The sequence below is a fragment of the Cupressus sempervirens genome, chromosome 8 (assembly GCF_028749045.1).
Source record: "Cupressus sempervirens isolate cs-2001-9-10 chromosome 8, ASM2874904v1, whole genome shotgun sequence".
In the NCBI taxonomy this organism is placed as follows: domain Eukaryota; kingdom Viridiplantae; phylum Streptophyta; class Pinopsida; order Cupressales; family Cupressaceae; genus Cupressus; species Cupressus sempervirens.
Genome location: NC_143125.1, coordinates 329,873,490 through 329,889,586, shown reverse-complemented (window position 1 = coordinate 329,889,586; position 16,097 = coordinate 329,873,490). Strand labels below are relative to the sequence as shown.

At 34.8% G+C, this 16,097-nt stretch overlaps 1 protein-coding gene across 1 annotated transcript; it reads left to right on the top strand.

Moving 5' to 3' along the window:
* The first annotated feature begins 9,413 nt into the window (after nucleotides 1-9,413).
* Nucleotides 9,414-15,265, top strand: LOC149542694 (translocase of chloroplast 101, chloroplastic-like). Its single transcript, XM_089797573.1, has 2 exons — nucleotides 9,414-9,546; nucleotides 10,970-15,265. The coding sequence occupies exon 2, from the start codon at nucleotides 11,167-11,169 to the stop codon at nucleotides 14,956-14,958; it is 3,792 nt and encodes a 1,263-aa protein (XP_089653699.1). The 5' UTR covers nucleotides 9,414-9,546; nucleotides 10,970-11,166; the 3' UTR covers nucleotides 14,959-15,265.
* Nucleotides 15,266-16,097: the final 832 nt, after the last annotated feature.

The window sequence follows — 16,097 nt, the reverse complement described above, 5'->3', positions numbered from 1 at the left end:
CACATGCAAAATGAAATGTATTTTTTATTCTATTAGACTATTACTATGAGCTATGTGTTTGAAATGTATTTTTTATTCTATTAGACTATTACTATGAGCTATGTGTTTTGGGGTTTTGAGAGTATATTTTAGATACAAAATGAAATGTGAATTTTTATTCTATTATAGCTATGTGTTTTTAGATTTATATAGTGACAATAAATGGGATTGTTTGTTGTGGGATATAAGATTTGAATATTTAACTTCTTTTTTAAGACTGTACAAATGATATGAAGTAAGTATATGTGATATTAAATATTAGTTAATGTAGCTAGAGACATATGTTGCATTAAGTGAAATTATATGATGTTAGTGGATAATCTTTGATGAGATTTTGTTATTCATTAGTGGTTGTACATGATAATTGATGATGCTTATATGTTGGCTTAAATAGATCAAAATATTTGGATTAGATGATAGTTAATAGCATTAGAGCTAATTAATGTTGTTTACGGATAAATGGTAGAGTTAGTAGAAAAGTTTATGATTGAAATACTTAAATGTTGGTTATTAATGATAATGCATAGTTGATGTGTATGCTAGTAGATATTGTGAGGGTATGTGATTATGTTCTCGTATATGTTTTCACTTTATTGTTGTTTAGTTACAATTATGTCTATATTATTGTTCTTATGTATCATGCATGATGTGCATGAATAAAGAGGGATGAAGTCATAGCCGCTCATTTGTGAGATCTACGTGATGTCTTGATCTCCCTTCATTGTTAGATTATTATATGCATGTGTCAAACTTACCATAAAATACTCCTAGATGGCTACAATAATGGTAGTGGCCCATGGTGTGAGTGAAATATTACCTCTGCCTACAAATTTAACATTCAATAGTATATCAAATATTGTATGATTTGTGCCCATAACATGTTGTCTCACATCTAATCTTAATGAGAAAATAAGTGTCCACCTGCAAATTTTATTCTAACACGTCAACTTTCTATTCCACATGTCAGGAATAAGTAATAGTACACAACTATGATCACAACCTAATAAACAATACTTAGAAAGTAGCTCACATTTTTCTATATGTAGAAAGGAAACCAAAATGTGTAGAAGACATGGTGGACTTTTGTATGTGCAAAAGTGGAACGATATTCATTTTGTAATAAATGCATCCTTTCTCCTCTGAGTTTATTCTAATCATGTTACTTATTTTGGCAAAAGCCTCCAATGCTCGATGGCTTTTGTGTAGCCATTAGAGCTTCTTGCCTTAGCCAAATCTCAAGTAAACATGAACTGAATCTATATCATTACTTGGATTTATAATTTATTGTATTAAGCTTTTTCCATTTATTTGATTCGTTCATATACCTTTCATTTTGGTCTAAACATGAAAGTTAAACATTTTATAGGTGTTGGAATTTCACGTACCATAATTGATGTATGTACAAATATATTAATACATGTAAATACTTATTTGATTATTGTGAATACCATCTTGGACATGTAGATCATTGTACCATCAATATTAGAATAACAATAGTTAAATGACTAATTTATGAGAATTAATTAATAATGTACTAATATTATTATAATTAATTAATCAAAATAATATGTTATAGTATCAATAATCAAGGATTTCTCAATATATAGTGAACATTGATAATATCATGATATTGCTAGTAAGATTTAATTTTGTAGTTTTGAAGTCAAACTCATTGACTTATGTTTCATGAGTAGTGATTCACATGAATCCATCTCTCATGAGAACAAATGGAACACTTACCACTCATTGGATCTAGGTGATGCTCATATAGGTGAAACACCAGGATTTTTCGGGAGGTCACCCATCCCAATACTACTCTAGCTTAAGTGTGTGTGGCTATGAAGTTTCCTCCATGGTTGAACCCCCTTTTCTTGCAACCATGTTTGAAAAAACTTCACCAAATATTGTGCCTTATGAACCATTCATTAGAAATCCCTTAAGCTTGTCAATTGATAAGCAGGAGATATTTTCCATAACAAGTCAAATTATGATATTGTTATCAGGACAACTAAGATTATGATTATATACACGTATATTCAAAGGTAAAAATCAATTTGGTCATGTCTACATTTATATTCATAATACATGAGTCGTAGCATATATCCTAGTCCCTTATTCTCTCACTATAATCCCAAGGGTTGATAGATGGTATTTTGTAGGCAAAGGAGGAGTAAATCCAGAGAATGCCATGGTGTCAAGCACCTTATGAAAAGTAAATCTGTACTCTCCCTAAGATTGAGTTTAGGAGAGAAGAAGGGAATTCAGACTTAAATATGTTAATTTCTAAATGCATTATGAACTTGGATGCCAATTCAAAACCACTAAATCTAACATATATTTGGGATATAAACATAATAGTGTATAATAAGTCAATTCTCTAATCACTCATTAACACAACCAAGAAGATAGGGAGTTTCTATAGGGGAGGGAGTAATTCGATCACTCTGGGGCAAAGGAGTCTTGATACAAGTAAGAACTGTGAAGGGGCCTCAAGTTTATTATTTATGTACTACAGAAGAAGTAATTCTACCATCTACCTTAGAGTTGGTGATTAGGAGAGGGTTAAGGAATTGAGACTTAGTATGTATTATAAGATACTGATTATTTTTAAATATGATGATGATAGGGAGTTTGAATTATATTATTATGAAACAAATGTCATCTAAACCCTAATCGAGCTTTTTTAGTGAAAATCAAGGAAGTCGCTAATAGGGGTCATAACATAGAAGCATGCTAAGTGTGTCAGGGATTGTTGATGTGTATGCTATTATATGTCATGAGGTATACGATGATGGTTTTGAATATGTTATAATTTATTGATGTTTGGTTATAGTTACACCTATATTATTATTGTTGTCAATCAGGATTGCACCTATAGCAAAATTTGGTGTCTAGCTATCTTGTTGGAATATGGAAACACTCTTAGGATGTGAGAAAACCTATGAAAAGAATGAACCTTTAGGATTGAAAGGTTGGTTCCTCTTAGTACTCACCTAAAATAAAACCATATGGGAAAAGGGATAGAAGGATATGCTTGTGGAACTAAATCTAAAACTAAAAGGTGATGCACCAAAGTAGTTCACAAACTTGCAACTATAACTTCACAAAATTATTCATAGAAGAACACCACAAAATCATAACTCTATTAGACAAGACCTACAAAAATGTTTCTACAAAAGGCTTTGGTATTCTAATGTTTAAAGAGGAAAACACTGATATTTTATTAGATTCAATCATCAAAATATAAACCACAATCATAAATCGGAACCATGGGATATAGAATCCACATGTAATATTTATAAGGATATTACATGAATAAAGGTTTAAAACACAGTATTTGATCAAATAACTCACAAACAAATGTTGAACACAAAAAAAACAATACAGAAGGAATCAACCTTTGCATATGAATAATGAGGAAATCTGCTACAATCTACATGCCCAAATAGTCTATCACAATTTGCAACGTGCAAAATTATGACAAAATGTCAAACCCCCAAAAATGAGGTAAAAAATGTTATATAGACATCAAAGTTCAAAGGGTTTGATAGAAGATGAAAAAAAAGAGAGGAGACAGGTCAAACTACTAGAAATATGTAGTTGACTTCCTAAAAACTCTCCTAGACCCTAATATAATTGATGTGTAATCTCAAACTAATGTGGAACTACACCAAATTACATCATAGTTGCCTCAAAAAATGCAAATGCTCGTGACTTCATATGCAAGAAAAATAACTCATAGAATCAAGAACTTGATTGACAATAACTCCAAGATAGTTGATCCAAAAAGGGCTTTGGATTGATAATTAACTCAAACTAGCCTCAAATTGCACAAGAACTACTCCAAGACTAAAAAATCCCCTCTAAATAGCTTTTGTATTTGAGAGAAAACAAAACCCCTCCTCTAACATATACGCATGTGTGAGAAAATGAAAATCGCCTCCAATAACTATAAAATTAACTTTGTCTTCTTAAATATATATATATATATATATATATATATATATATATATATATACCCCATGCACTGAAAATTCTAACTCTATTTTGCCTCAAAAAATGAATGAACTCCAAGTTCAAAAATGAAAGCATCATCATCATGCAAAATCTCCCCTCAAATACACTTTTATGTTAACAAGAACTCAAGCAACTCAAGCTCCCCTCAATTTTTGGATATATAAAAAACATTTTAATAATTAGTTATTTTATAGTGTGAATAATTAATTATTATTCAAAATCTCAAAAAAACATTTGTACTACACATATTGTATATTATTGTCTTATAATATATTTAATATATATTAAATAACAAATACCATTGCTTAATAAATATAAAATATATAATAAGTTATTTATAAGTAAGTTACATTGTTTTCAATAATATGGAATAAATATTAAATAATTATAAATTTCGTACAAATTAACTTAACATGAGGTTAAAAAGAACTTGTGTATACATTATTTTTGGAATTGAAAAGACAATTAAATAAGGCACAAAACCTTTTGCATTTCCATATACTGAGGTATGAAGCACTAATTTATTTTCACTCTTTCGTATGTTCATTTACACATTGGAATTTTACTCAGGAAGCTTCATTCTACTATCGCTTCTAGATATGGTTTTTCAATTGATTTGGTGGATAAAGTTTTTAGACTTCACTTAAGCTTATTTGTAGACCTCAATGATTGTCTAAATTTTCCTTTCATAGATATTCCTTGCTTCATATTATCAAGTAAAAAATTCTCTATGCAAGTCTATATATTTGATAAGGGTTTTGAAAAATAAAATTGGAGTTCATCACACATGTTTATGTTGTAGATTTTTTCTCAAACCATGTTGTGCATCCTTGTACATGTTGGCATAGCTGATAAGTTTTTTGGACAAGTTGATGATGTGACAATGAGAAGCAAAAGTGATGATTTAATTACACAATGATGTTGAAAATTTTGGGAAAAGGTGAGATGCTGAGAAGGAAGGTGAATCGATATCTCTTTAAAGTTTTATCCATGGGTACTCTTTTTACCTCTTGATTACTGAAGTTTGTTTGCATACATATTCATGTTAATGTTTGTTGAATAATATTAAATAAATCTAATAATTGTAACAATAAACACATCACATGTAATCATCAACACATTAGCACATATGATACAAAGATTTGATCACACAAAAACCCTTCATTAGAGGAAAAATTGTGGTGAGGATGACACCCACAAATCCTTCACTATTGCAGTAAAAAGGATGCTTGTTAGAGAATACAAAGATGTCACTTCTGGTGAATTACCCTATTAGGAGTAATACAATAGAACATGTTGAAGTTCAACTTTTTAGAGGATTTAGGAACACTCTTCAAGTGTCCACTTGGTTAAGAGATTTTACATAAAGACTATTAAGTTCATTCTATTAGGAGAAATTATACTACAACGGTAAGAAAGTAATAGTAAATGATCTGATGATTTGCAACTTACTTTTCCTGATTCGGATCTAATATACTCTGCATTGATATCACCTTCCTGTGACAGATTTCAACCAATTTTCCCTTAATCTCTTCTTGATAGCTTTGTTTTACTGTAATATAATCAAATTGTCATTCTCTTAGCATAACTTCTTGAAAACAATTGAGAAATTATATATTGTCTTTGATGTTAGACAAAATGTCATATCTTTACAAGTCAATTTATGTCGATCTCACTTGGGTGATGAAGATAATTTCCAGTGTCTATCAAGCATTCTAGAGTAAACCAAGTTCATAAGATAGTGTCTACCGAGTTCACTTGGGCACCAAAGAGAAGTTCGTAGAAGTTCAGTGTTAACCAAGCTCACTCGGTTACCAAAGGAAGTTTACAAAGTTGTAGTGTTAATTGAGTTCACTTGGTTAACACAAGAAAATCATTTCAGAGTTAGTGTCTACCGAGTTGGGTTAGCTAACAAAGGATTTTCTTAAATCAACATATTTAGTTTAATGAATTTATTTGTTAAGTCTAGCCGACTTAATAGATGAACATTCAATATTTGTAAGTGTACTCAAGCCGACTTGAGAAGGGAAAATATATAAGTATAAGGTCAAGTTGTGGGATTGAAGGTGAGATGCTGAGAAGGGAGGTGAATCAGTATCTCTTAAAACTTTTATCCATGGGTACTCTTTTTACCTATTGATTACTAAAGTTTGTTTGCATACATATTCATGTTAACATTTGTTGAATAATATTAAATAAATCTAATAATTGTAACAATAAACACATCACATGTATTCATCAACACATTAGCACATATGATACAAAGATTTGATCACGTAAAAACCCTTCATTAAAGGAAAATTTGTGGTGAGGATGACACCCACAAATCGTTCACCACTACAGTAAAAAGGATGCTTGTTAGGGAATACAAAGATGTCACTTCTAGTGAATTACTTTATTAGGAGTAATAGAATAGAACCTATTGAAGTTCACCTTTTTAGAGGATTTAAGAACACTCTTCAAGTGTCCACTTGGTTAAGAGATTTTACATAAAGACTGTTGAGTTCATTTTGTTAGGAGAAATTACACTACAATGGTAAGAAAGTAATAGTAAATGATCTAATAATTTGCAACTTACTTTTCTTGATTCAGATTCAATATACTCTGCATTGATATCACCTTCCTGTGACAGATTCCAACCAATTTTCCCTTAATCTCTTCTTGATAGCTCTGTGTTACTATAATGTATTCAAATTGTCATTCTCTTAACATAACTTCTTGAAAAAAATTGAGCAATTATATATTGTCTTTGATGTTACACCAAATGTCATATCTTTACAAGTCAGTGTCTATCGATCTCACTCGGGCGATGAAGATAGATTCCAGTGTCTGTTGAGCATTCCAGAGTAAACCAAGTTCAGAAGATAGTATCTACCAAGTTCACTCAGGCACCAGAGAAGTTCATAGAAGTTCAGTGTTAACCAAGCTCACTCGATTACCAAAGGAAGTTTACAAAGTTGTAGTGTTAACTGAGTTCACTTGGTTAACACAAAAAAATCATTGCAGAGTTAGTGTCTACCGAGCTGGGTCAACTAACAAAGGATTTTCTTAAATCAACATATTTAGTTTAATGAATTTATTTGTTAAGTCTAGCCAACTTAAGAGATGAACATTGAATATTTATAAGTGTATTCAAGTCGACTTGACAAGGTAAAAGATATAAGTATAAGTTCAAGTTGTGGGATTGAATATGAGAAGCACGGGATTGAAAAGATAAACCAAAGAAGTGAATTGGAAGGATATCAAAGTATCACAAGTTCACCAAGCTGCAAATTTTTATCTTATCAAGGACGATCAAGTATACAAGCCAGAACAAAGATCTGAAATCAACAATACAATTGCATCAACAATCAGGTCATATCATTGTTACTCTCTAAGAATTGTACTAGTGTATCAAATCTCTTAACAGAGTTAGCTTAACGACTATTTGCCAAACCCTCTAACAAGGTGGCATTTCTAGATTGTAGTGTTTGAAGACCTCTAACAAGGTCACTCCTAATAGGGTGATTAAATCCTCTAACAGGGTCACACCTAATAGTGTGTTTTGTAACCTTTAACAGGGTTGGCTCTTAATAGGGCTCACTTCTGAAGAGTGAAAAAATAGTAACTAGTTGCAATTGATGATTTTTCCTAGTTTGGGTTTCCACGTCAAATCTTGGTGCCACTTGTGTTCATGCTATTTCTTTTATGTGTATACAACTAAGTTAATTAAAGTTAATCGCACTTAATATCTTAAGATCTGCATGTTCAGTAATTACCGACTTATAGTTGATATTTTAGTACTTGTCGAGTGACAGTAATTCTTAGTGTTTGCCAAGTGATTCAGTGCTAACCGAGTTACAATAGTATTTTCAGTTTCAATAAAGTTTAGTTTTGATTTGTATTAATATCTAAGAGATTTGGGATTTATTTTTGTGGTAACTGAATCACAATTACTCCTCTTATATTTCCAACATAACTTTCTCTTAGCATAACTTCATCTCTCATCAATATATAATTTGTTCTTGATCCCTCTTTATGTAGAAACCTTTGGCTTCCACCATATGTAACCTAATTAGGGTTTGGAAACTTCTGGAATGCTTGATCAATTAGATCAACGATCCTCATTCATTCACTCTTAACAATATTCCTTGAATTATTTTCATTGGTCAATACTTATGCTTAGGGATCCATAAAGTCATGTTTTATTTCCAATAAATCTTACCTTATCTTTGTCTCAATCCATGTAAATTGTTTCCTAGCTTGGTAGGAATCAAACACATAAAATTATGTGCAATTACAAACATTTGCATGCATTATGCGTCACTTTGTATATATATATATATATATATATATATATATATAAAACTGGTACTCTCTGTGCTCGGTCTCCATACACTGCTCAATTACTACTATGCTTAGTGCTCACTCTGTTTGCTGACTTAGACTTCACTTGGTAACTCGCTCTATTTAGTCTCTAGGTTTATTGACCTCTTTGACTTTCATCAACCAACGTTTCCTCATCATGGCCTATAACCTTGCTTATAGAGCAATACACCAGCTCTTCCACCCCAACATTCTCTATCTCAATAAGAGACTCAAGAAGAGAACCATCCACCTCAATGGGATAAACATGGAAGACAACAAGTTGACGAAGATACAAATCCTCAATCTTTCTCATAGAGAAGGTTTCCACCTTCATAGGAGATTTCTCCATCTTTGAAGGAGACTTGAGAAAAAAGACCAAAGAAAGAGCAACATAGGTGGATACAACTTCAAAGCCATAATAAATCTTAACTAAAACCAAATCAGGACTGGAACAAGCTCTTGAAACTTATCAACAATCACCTCACTAAAACAAACAACCCCTACAACCACAAGAACACTTCCAAGAAAAACAATCTACGAATTTAAATGTTAATATTACACATTTTCAAACCAATCTCCCTTTTATGTAAAGGATTATTATTTGTTAACTAATATGTGTTAATTAAGGTCTTCCTTGTTCAAGACACGGTTTACGGTTTTGAGAGATAATGTGTATGAAGGTAATGGCAAGGCATCCTCTTGGCAAGTTATTCACCTATCAAAGTGAAAGTGACTCTGATTGAGAGAGCAAGATCCCCTCCCTTTTTTCATGTATATTGGAAGGGCCTCCTTCAATGTTAGGTAAGGCCTTTTTTCATGTATATTGGAAGGGCCTCCTTCAATGTTAGGTAAGGTGCTTGGGCTTTGCTTGTTCTCCCAAGATGTACACACGCCTGTCATGAGAATACAAATAGTAATATTCCCGAGCACAAACCAAAATTTGACTACCAACAAATCGACCTCGCCCGTCCGATCACGGGGATTGAAATCAACGGCCTTGGAGTCCTTATCTGTTGGGCTTGTGAGCACAAAATCATAGAGCACAATTCAGATTTTGTTAAATCCCATACTCAAAACACGGGGAGCTAATTAGACCAGTTTTCATAACTCCGGTGAGCATTGCACATTTCACAGATTTGCTCGGTATGTTTCCTCTGTTTTTCTTCCTCGATTTGTCTTTTATAATTCCTAGTGAAGTTGTCATTTTTCTAGCGTTAAAGTTGCAGTATTATCAATATTGGAAAACATAAATTTTAGGGCATCTGTTTCAGTCGGGTGGGTGGAAGCGTGTATTGTTTGGATTTTTTTCGTTAGGTTCCTAGGCACTGTAGTATACTTGTTTCGGCTCCTTTGAATTTATTAGAAACAGTCATGTTCGAATCTTGTCGTTTGAAGTTCTCTATCAAGTGTTCTACTTATTCATTTCAGAGGATTATTTTGGTAGTTTATCAGTCTGCAATTACACGATCTAATATGTAAATTAAAAAATCCTAATTTAATTATGGATCATTGGAGCTTGTATGATGAAATCATGTGTACTTGATCGCAAGTGTTGTTGTTTTACGGAGATTATTTTGGGTTTTTTGGTCGGAGTTGTTAATTACTTAGCAGATTTTGGATCTGTTCTTTTGTTTATGGGGGTTTTGAATTCGGTTATTTTTTTTTAAACTTAAAAAAATCCTTATGGATTTACATTTCATCTGGAGTGCCCCAAGGTTCGAATTTGTATGTTGAGCAATGCTGTTTTCTTCTTGGATGTTTTTCGTTGGTGGATTGAAGGATAATTCTTGATCGATGCCTCTTCTTCATTGAGGTTTGAGTCTATTTTCCCTACAGTTGGATACCTATTTTATTGAAAGTCTGAACTGGGAAATGCAGGTCTTCATTTTTCTTTTAGAGTTTTAGATCCTGGGCAATCTGTTCTTTGGGTGTAGCTTGTAAATTGTTGTTGAAGGGCCTTTTCATTGTTTGTTTCTATTATGAATGAGGCTTTCAATTTTTTCTCAGTATATTGTAAGGTCTTTAAGGCGAAGATAAACTGTTATGGATGCCATACAAGCTGCTTCGAGTTATTTATGTTTACTAGTTGGTCTCAAGATGACCATATATAATAGGTGTTCTGGATTCAACTGCGTTGTCGTAGAATTCTACTCGCTCTCTATTGTTTGCTGCACTTTCTCTTTGGGCATATGTTCGAGATGTTGAGATATCCAATTTGTTTGGGGGATTTTGTTCAGTTCAGACACTGCTAATTTTACTACTTGTCTTATGTACTTTATCCCTGACAAATTTGATAAAGTCATAGTTTTCTTCAGCTATTTGAGCGCATGGTTTTAGTCAGTAATTTGCCAGAGGTATTATATCACTTTGTTAAATTTGATATTGTATTGAGATGCATTAGGATTGGAATTTAAATAATTTTTTATGGTTCTGTAGTTGCTCTAAACTAGTTATATTACTTTGACATTGCTAGTTGGCCCTGCAATTTTCTTATGAAGAATCAGGCATGGCATCTCATTTAATAGCCTTTTAGAATTTACTTAAGAGAAGATGTGTTTGTTGGCAGTTTTTTTGCGCGCAGTCAGAGAGGAGCTCCTGTATTTGGGAGTTTTCAGTTCTTTTTTTCAAGAAGTGTATTACATAGGCACTTCTGTCCTTGAATGTACTTATCTTGGCAATGAAATACACAGAGGGATAGATCTGTTGCGTATCAGTAGTTATAACAATATTAAAGTTGTGTAAAAAAAGAACAACTTTTCAACCATGTCGGTGGTTGAGGATAGAGTGGAACCAGTAAATGAGAAGAGAACTGAGGACATGAAAGAGATGGAGAATAAATGTGAAGAATCATCTGAACCACCAGTAGATAATCAGCAAGAAACAAGTCATTATGAATTGGAGGCTAGAAAAAAAGATGGAGGGGTCGTAGATCTTTCTGAAGGAAAGGAAGGATCATTTGAATCGGCTAAGACTGAATCCATGCACAAGTCCAAAGGGATTGACGTGGAAGCTGTATCAGAAGATGAACCTCTGTTAACGAGGGAAAATGATGGCAGTGAAAATGCAAAACAGGATACAGTGAGAGGAATCCAAGTGAGTGAAATGTTGCCAGAAGAAGAGAAACAGTCATCAGAAGATGGCAAATACCAAAATGTAAACCACGATACAGTGGAAGGCATCCAAGTAAGTGAAACGTTGCCAGAAGAAGAGAACAAATCTTCAGAAGATGGCAAATACCAAGAAGAGAATTCTGAACCACACATGCAAGGAATTATTGCCAAGTGTATTGTACCAAAGTCATTCTCTCATCTGTCTAATGCCCCTCAGACGCCTGCAGCTACTGATCAGTTTCTTTCTACTGTGGGAGTGGAGGCAGCAACAATGTTGATGGATACAAGTAAAGAAGGAACAATATCAGAATGGACAAGGGAGATAGAAGAGATTGCAATCAACGAGGAGCCTAATTTTGGAGGAGGAGATAGGGAAGTTGAAGAATTTGGGGAGAACCATCTAGAGAATATGGATTTAATAGCAAATGGAAATGGTGAGGAAGCAAATTCTGAAGTTATACAGTGGGATGCAGATAAATTGTCTGACTCAAGAGAGGAAGTTCAAGATGAACGCCAGTATGAAGTTAACAGCTTTGATAAATTGTCTGATAAGGGTGAGCAAATAATAGACATTGTTCAAAAAACAGAGATATTGGACAACTGCTCAACTAATCAGGAAATTAAAGATGTGAGTGAGGCAGAACCTATTGAAGAACAACAAATTAAAGATAATGAAGAAAACACTAGACGGCATATTAAGACTGATAAACAATTACCGATCAATGAAATGTCTTCGCAGATTGACATGATCTCAGAACTCTCTTTGATGAATGATGAGAAACAGGTAGAGGTTGAAGCAATTCCTATGGAGATTGAAGAAAAGGTAATCCCAGATGAAGATGGAAAGCAGGATGACACAATTCAATTACAAGATGATTATACAACAGAGATTCATGAAACATTTAGTAGTACCAATGGGAGAGAAAAAAAGCCTGTACCAGATGCAGTGTTGGCTGTTGAATCAAATAGGAGCAAGACAATTGAACAAACCAATGATAACTCAGGGTTCATTACAGTTGAGAATGACCACTCAGATGACGAGATGGCAGAGGATGACAGTGATGAAGATGAAGAAATGAATGATACGATGCCTTCCTTGGCTGCAAAAATAGCTAGCACAGCAGGATCCAATGGCGCGCCCTCAAGCAGTTCTGGATTATCTCTTCCAGTTCGACCTGCAGGCCTAGGATCATCAGTACCATTGTTAGAGCCCGTCTCACGTGCAGTGCAGCACTCCAGAGCAAATGGCACTTCAGCAGCTCGTGCATCTCAGGTTGTGGAGGAGCAGCCCAGTGAAGAGTCAGATGAGAATAATGAAACTCATGAGAAGCTTCAGATGATTAGGGTGAAATTTTTGCGGCTTGCGCATAGATTAGGCCAAACTCCACACAATGTTGTGGTAGCACAGGTCTTGTACAGGCTTGGTTTGGCTGAGCAGTTGAGGCAAAGCCGAAATCCCAGAAGAAATGGAGCCTTCAGTTTTGACAGAGCAAGTGTGATTGCAGAGCAGGAAGAAGCAGCTGGGCAGGAAGGCCTTGATTTTACTTGTACAATCATGGTTCTTGGAAAGACAGGAGTTGGTAAGAGTGCAACCATTAATTCAATTTTTGATGAGGTGAAATCTGGTACAAATGCATTTCAGTTAGGGACAAAGAAGGTTCAGGAGATCGTAGGAACAGTCCAGGGAATTCAAATTAGAGTAATTGATACACCTGGACTTCTAGCTTCTTCTGCTGATCAGCATCACAATGAGAAGGTTCTGCGATCAGTAAAGCATTTTATCAAAAAGACACCCCCTGATATTGTTTTGTATTTTGATCGTTTAGATATGCAGACTAGAGACTATGGAGATTTGCCATTATTGCACACCATCACTGAAACTTTTGCCCCAACTGTCTGGTTTAATGCAATTGTAGTCCTCACTCATGCTGCGTCTGCACCACCTGATGGACCAAATGGGACTCCTCTGAGCTATGAAATGTTTGTAGCTCAGCGATCCCATGTGGTGCAACAGGCCATTCGACAAGCTGCTGGAGACATGCGACTTATGAATCCTGTATCTTTGGTGGAAAATCACTCTGCCTGCAGGACCAACAGGGCAGGGCAGAGAGTTTTACCAAATGGGCAGATTTGGAAGCCACAATTATTGTTACTTTGTTTTGCATCCAAGATCCTGGCTGAAGCAAACGCACTCCTGAAGTTACAAGACAGCTCAACAGGAAAGGCATTTGGCACACGCCCAAGGGTTCCACCTTTGCCTTATCTTCTTTCTTCTCTGCTACAGTCAAGAGCTCAGCTGAAGCTGCCAGAAGAACAGCTCGGAGATGAGGATGTTTCTGATGACGAATTGGAAGAAACTTCTGATGCAGAGGGTCAATCTGAGTATGATAAACTTCCTAGCTTTAGACCATTAAAAAAGGCTGAGCTCAATGAGTTAAGTAAAGAAGAGAAAGATGCTTATTATAAAGAACTGGAGCTTAGGGAAAAACTATTCATTAAGAAACAGTTGAAGGAAGAGAGGGCACGTCGGAGGGCTTTGAAGAAGATGAAAGCAGCTTCAAAGGAGAAAATTGAGAATCTTCGTAACATGGAGGAGGAGGAGGAGAATGTTGGCCCAGAGTCTGTGCCTGTGCCGATGCCAGATATGGCTTTGCCACCCTCCTTTGATGCTGATAATCCTGCTCATAGGTATCGCTATCTTGATAGTGATTCATATAATCAATGGCTTGTACGACCTGTTCTGGAAACCCATGGTTGGGACCATGACATTGGATACGAGGGTGTGAATGTGGAAAAGATGTTTGTGATTGCCAAAAAGTTTCCCGTTTCAGTCTCCGGTCAAGCTACAAAAGACAAAAAGGAATGCAATGTACAAATGGAATGTGCAACATCTTTAAAGCTTGGTGAGGACAAATCTACTTTGGCTGGATTGGAAATTCAAAGTGTTGGCAAGGAACTGTCCTACACCTTGCGAAGTGAAACTAGATTTAGTAATTTTAAACACAATAAAACCACAGCAGGTCTTGCTATTACTTTGTTGGGAAATGCCATAGCAACTGGTATGAAGCTTGAAGATATATTAATGATTGGCAAGAGGATTAAGCTGGTTGTAAATGGGGGTGCCATTACTGGTCGTGGAGATGTAGCATACGGAGGAAGTGTTGAAGCTACTTTGCGAGACAAGGACTACCCAATAGGTCGGTCGCTTTCTACCTTGGGGCTTTCTGTCATGGACTGGCATGGAGATCTTGCTATTGGGTGCAATCTACAATCTCAATTTCCAGTAGGACGGAACACAACCATGACAGCTCGTGCAAATTTGAACAATCGAGGTGCTGGGCAAATTAGTATTCGTACAAGCAGTTCAGAGCAACTTCAGCTAGCTTTGATTGGAATTATTCCCATTCTCAGGACTCTTCAAAATAGATGGACTGGATCATCTTAATCTCATGCAGCACATGAGGAATAGGTAGCACATTAACAGGAATAGGTAATAGAAAAGGCATAAATGTAACCGAAGCTCTTGGAGTTCCTTCTGTTCCAGATATGGAATGTTCTCACACATGTACTTTTTAAGAGATCAATGTTTCATTTAGTTTTGCTTGTTTGTGTGAATATTCCAAGATTTATGAGAACAGAGAGATTCTCAGCTATAGGTGAATAATGGGAGGGATTCCAAAATTCTGTATCTTAATTGGCCTTTTTCGAAGGGAGATCAATTGATAAAGGCTGGTCACGTGTTTAGAGGTTAATGTTTCATTTTGTTTAGCCCGCTTGTTTGATTCTTTAAAGGTACTTGTTTTGCGGCTCAATTGTGTATATACTTCAATAATATTGTCAAAATTTGGCTGCTTTTCACTGGAGCCTACTTGTGAATCTATGTTACCAAATTCTTCCCAGGCAAGCCCAAAGTCTGGGCCGGTTCTTGCAAAAGTCTGGTCCTTGTCATATTCTTCCAAAAGTCTGCTGTAGATTCGAAGCCTGCCTAAGTTCTGTCAGATGAAAGTGACATGAATTTTGCCATTTTTATTGCGAATGTGCAAATCTGCAGCAGGACCTAGGCCGAATTTGGTAAAAAAATGGAAATATTTACTTTTATAAAGTTTTTGTTTGGTCTGTTTTAGTCAATCCTATCCTCCAACCCTAAAATAGATCACTTAAAAGGCCAAAAAGGTAAAACATTTTTCATTTGGACTAATTCACTAATGTATATAGGGTGGTGTATTTCTACGTCGCTTTACTATTAGCATAGTGGTTTATGAACTTGTTTGCTGCTGCATATGTATTCGTATACATTGCACACATTTCTAGAAAAAACATGTTTTGTACGGATGAACCCAAAACAAATTCAAAACTTGCCCCCAAATTTTTTTGAATGAACTTCACCTGAAACTGAACTGACAGCTTAGTTGTGAATAATTCTAGATCTTATGTGTAGTTAATCATACACAATGAGCAATATCATATTGGCATAAGGACACCTGGAAATGTATCTAAAACACGAGATATTTGTTTAAAAAGCTCAGTAAGATTTAACTTCACCGGAGGGGCCTTTTAATTGAAAATTTCCTTAAGAGGATAAAA

What these genes read in the sequence shown, in the direction of transcription:
- LOC149542694 (XM_089797573.1), top strand. Translation starts at nt 11,167, where the DNA reads ATGTCGGTGGTTGAGGATAGAGTGGAACCAGTAAATGAGAAGAGAACT.